This window comes from Capsicum annuum, unplaced genomic scaffold (genome assembly GCF_002878395.1).
Source record: "Capsicum annuum cultivar UCD-10X-F1 unplaced genomic scaffold, UCD10Xv1.1 ctg4171, whole genome shotgun sequence".
Classification (NCBI taxonomy): Eukaryota; Viridiplantae; Streptophyta; class Magnoliopsida; order Solanales; family Solanaceae; genus Capsicum; species Capsicum annuum.
The window spans coordinates 1-3,616 of record NW_025849060.1 but is presented as its reverse complement, the minus strand read 5'-3'; the positions used below and the strand labels follow the sequence as shown (position 1 = coordinate 3,616).

Genomic DNA, 3,616 nt, shown 5'->3' with positions numbered 1-3,616 from the left:
CAGCAGCCTCACTTATACTACATTAATCTTTACAAGATTTTTATCAATGATAGAGAAGTCCCCGTGGATCCTACATGGTGGAATGGTCAAAAAGAGGATCATGGTGTCGTTGTAGACACGGGGTCATTGATAATGCGATTTCCTCATGATTATTACATTATTTTTCGATACATATTCAGAGAACAAGTGCACTATCCATTGTATCCACATAGTATTGGTGGTGTATTTGATACTTGCTATGAAGAGGTAGAAGGGGAAGAAGAAATGCAATTCCCAACTATAAGGTTATTTTTTGGGAATGTTAGTGTTACACAAGAGTTGAAACTAGAACAAGATAGAGTTGTGAAAAATCTTAATGGTTATTATTGCTTAGCTATTTTACCATGGGATGATACACAAACCCTTATAGGAACTCATCAACTTCAAGGCACAGGATTAACTTTTGATTTGAAAAACAATGCTTTGACTTTTAGTGTTGATGCTTGTGATTAATGATGTACACAAAATTATTAGTAATAGAGCTTATGCTAAATAATATATGGAGTACTATGTTTGTCTTTCTCTTCTTTTTAATTTGTCTCTCTTTACATTCTTCAGTTGTTTATAAAAGATATATTCATCTCCTAACTTGATTACACAACTTGAATTCATGACCTATATAAGTCACATAGACATAACTTTAGTTTGTACCAAGGCTGCCCTTTTATATACCAATCAAATTTTAGAAAAAATATTTTTCATGTAAAATGTCAATGTCATACCAAACATACCACATGAAACATAAATCAAAATACTGGATTATAAATGAAAAAGAAAAAAAAAATTGACAATTGTGGAGTTATATTGCTAGACCCCAAGGCCATAAGAAATAACTCAATAAATTTCAGAATCGTAAGATAAATATTGTTCACTTGATAAGACTAAAATAATTAGGTATCTTGCTAGCAAAGCAAATCTCGAAAGATGGCAAATAAGAAGACAACCGAGAAATATATCGAAAGAGACACATCAAGAGTAACTAATTCTTTTTTTATATTTAATTGTTATTTTTATTTAAATTTTATATTTGTTATGTTTAAAAATAAATAAATTATGAACATTTAGATTCTAAAAAAAGAAATGGTTTTAATCGAGGGGTTGCTCAAAGGTAAGACAAGTAAAACATTTATTTTAGGCCTCTAATATTTTGAGGCTCCAAAAAATAATAATATTAAAGATAGTAAAATATAAAAGGTACAATTTAAATTAAAAAGGGAAAGAAGTACTATCTACTTTTTTGTTAAAAATACTTTAGAGCTTTTTATCAAATCTTTATAGTAATAAATAAAATTTTCACAATAATATTCAAGGTAATACATTGCAAACAAATGACTAACATCTTATGAATTAAAATTAATCTTTAATTTTATAAATAATAATATTATTATGTGAAGTTAAATGCTTAAAATGTTTGATCAAATTTGTATTGTTTAACTCTAAAAAAGAAAAGATAACAATTAAAAAGAAATTGAGGGTGTGTACATTAATTGAGATTTTTTTCTTAGCAAAGTTGGTGATTTTTTTCTCTTTATTCTTTAATTATGGTTAGTGGCTTGTTAAATTAATTTAATTTAGATCTTTAAATTTTAAATATGGCAAGGTTCGCTCATCTAAATTAATAAAAACCATTGAAAGATAATTTCAGTTAAGAAACAAATTTATGCTACCAAATCAAGATTTGAAATTGGCAATTAGAAATGTTTGACCCAAAAATAATGGTAAGTATTATCTTAATTTTAATTCTTTTTGGAATGTTAATAATAAATTCATAAAGACCATTGGCCAAAAAGAAATTGTTTGACCAAAAAATAATGGTAAGTATAATCTTAATAGATGATAATTCTTATTCTTTTTGAAATATTAATAAATTTTTTCCACATATATATATATAAATATAAACTCCTTTTACCAAAGCCTGTAATCTTCAAAAATAATTCTTTTTGTAATGTTAATAATATTTTTACCACATTTAACACAGCATCACATATAATAGTAATAGTTTTTCCACATTTAACAGGCCATCATTTATAATAATATTTTTTTCCACATCCAACACACCATCATATATAATAGTAATATTTTTTCCACATTTAACAAGCCATCATATATAATAATATTTTTTTCCACGTCCAACACACCATAATATATATAAATGATAGAATATTATCAACAAATGATCAATACTAAAACACTAAATCTCAATATGGAACACCTCCTCCTCTTTATTGTTCTTTTTATTCCAATGGTTTGTTCAAATTCAATAGCTTTTCCCATTAATGAAAATTTATACTTCAACGTTAATAAAACTGCCATTGCACAAACTAGAAAAGTGTTCATGACTTTTGATATATCAAACCTTAAAGATCCTCCAATGCCCCCTAATTCTGTTTGTGTATACCATCTCGACCTTCTTGAAAAGTCAAAATTCAAGGACCTCGTTATTCACTCATCGCCTCGCTCAGAATCAGCTAGAGCAACATTCCTATCTCGAGGAAAATCTTCTGTGAGTAATTTAAGTGGCATCTATGACCAAATCCTAAAGGCAACACATGTTACCTACTATCAAGGTCATTATGTTGCTTTGTTTATGCTTGGTAGTGAAAGAGTAAGAAGCTTCTTGTTAATTGATACTGGAAACTATCTCTCTTAGCTAATTGATACTGGAAACTATCTCTCTTAGTGGCAATGTGAACCGTGTTCTCCAAATAAGTGTTACAAGCAAGCGTTTAATGCAATTTACAAATATACAGAATCAAGTACGTACAAAAAATTAGATTGTGTTGCTGAAAGTGGATGCTCAAATTCAGTGTTTCAGTGCAATGTTGATTCGAGATTGTGTTTTTACACGCAAACTTATGACAATGGAGAGAAAACGATAGGGTTCCTTGCAACGGATATTATCACATTTGTAGGTGACAATACACAAGCCAGGATTACCTTTGGATGTGGCGTAAATCTAGTGAGTGGTACTGGTCAATTTGCTAATACATATTCTGGGATTATTGCACTTGGCAAAAGACTAAGTTCAAGAAACCCCGGGATATATTCTTTGCCATCACAACTAGGGAGTAATTTGTTTGCGTTATGTCTCCCCACTGCAGAAGCTGCCACTGGATCTTTCTTGACGTTTAATAAAGCTCCATGGGTATATGGTACAGAGGCAAAAATTTTGAAAAATCGACAAGAGCCTCACTATTACTATGTTAATCTTTACAAGATTTTTATCAACGATGAGGAAATTCCCGTGGATCCTACATGGTGGAATGGTCAAAAAGAGGATCATGGTGCCTTTGTAGACACGGGTACATTGATATCGCGATTTCCTCATGATTATTACATTATTTTTCGATATGCATTCAGAGCACAAGTGCATTATCCATTGTATCAACATAGTATTGGGGGTGTATTTGATACTTGCTATAAAGAGATAGAAGGGGAAGAAGAAATACAATTCCCAAGTGTAAGGTTATTTTTTGGGAATGTTAGTGTTACACAAGAGTTGAGGTTAGAACAAGATAGAGTTGTAAAAGATATTAATGGCTATTATTGCTTAGCTTTTTTGCCATGGGATTTAAAA

General features: G+C 29.9%; 2 protein-coding genes across 2 annotated transcripts; both read left to right on the top strand.

Annotated features, from left to right (window-relative positions):
* Positions 1-53: 53 nt before the first annotated feature.
* Positions 54-492, top strand: LOC124891864 (the record flags this gene model as incomplete). The annotated part of the gene is made up of 1 exon (XM_047403438.1): positions 54-492. A coding segment is annotated over one exon (439 nt), but the record flags the coding sequence as incomplete, so codon positions are not given.
* Positions 493-2,281: 1,789 nt separating this feature from the next.
* Positions 2,282-3,543, top strand: LOC124891863 (aspartyl protease AED1-like; the record flags this gene model as incomplete). Its single annotated transcript, XM_047403437.1, has 2 exons — positions 2,282-2,644; positions 2,720-3,543. Coding segments are annotated over exons 1-2 (1,187 nt in total), but the record flags the coding sequence as incomplete, so codon positions are not given.
* Positions 3,544-3,616: the final 73 nt, after the last annotated feature.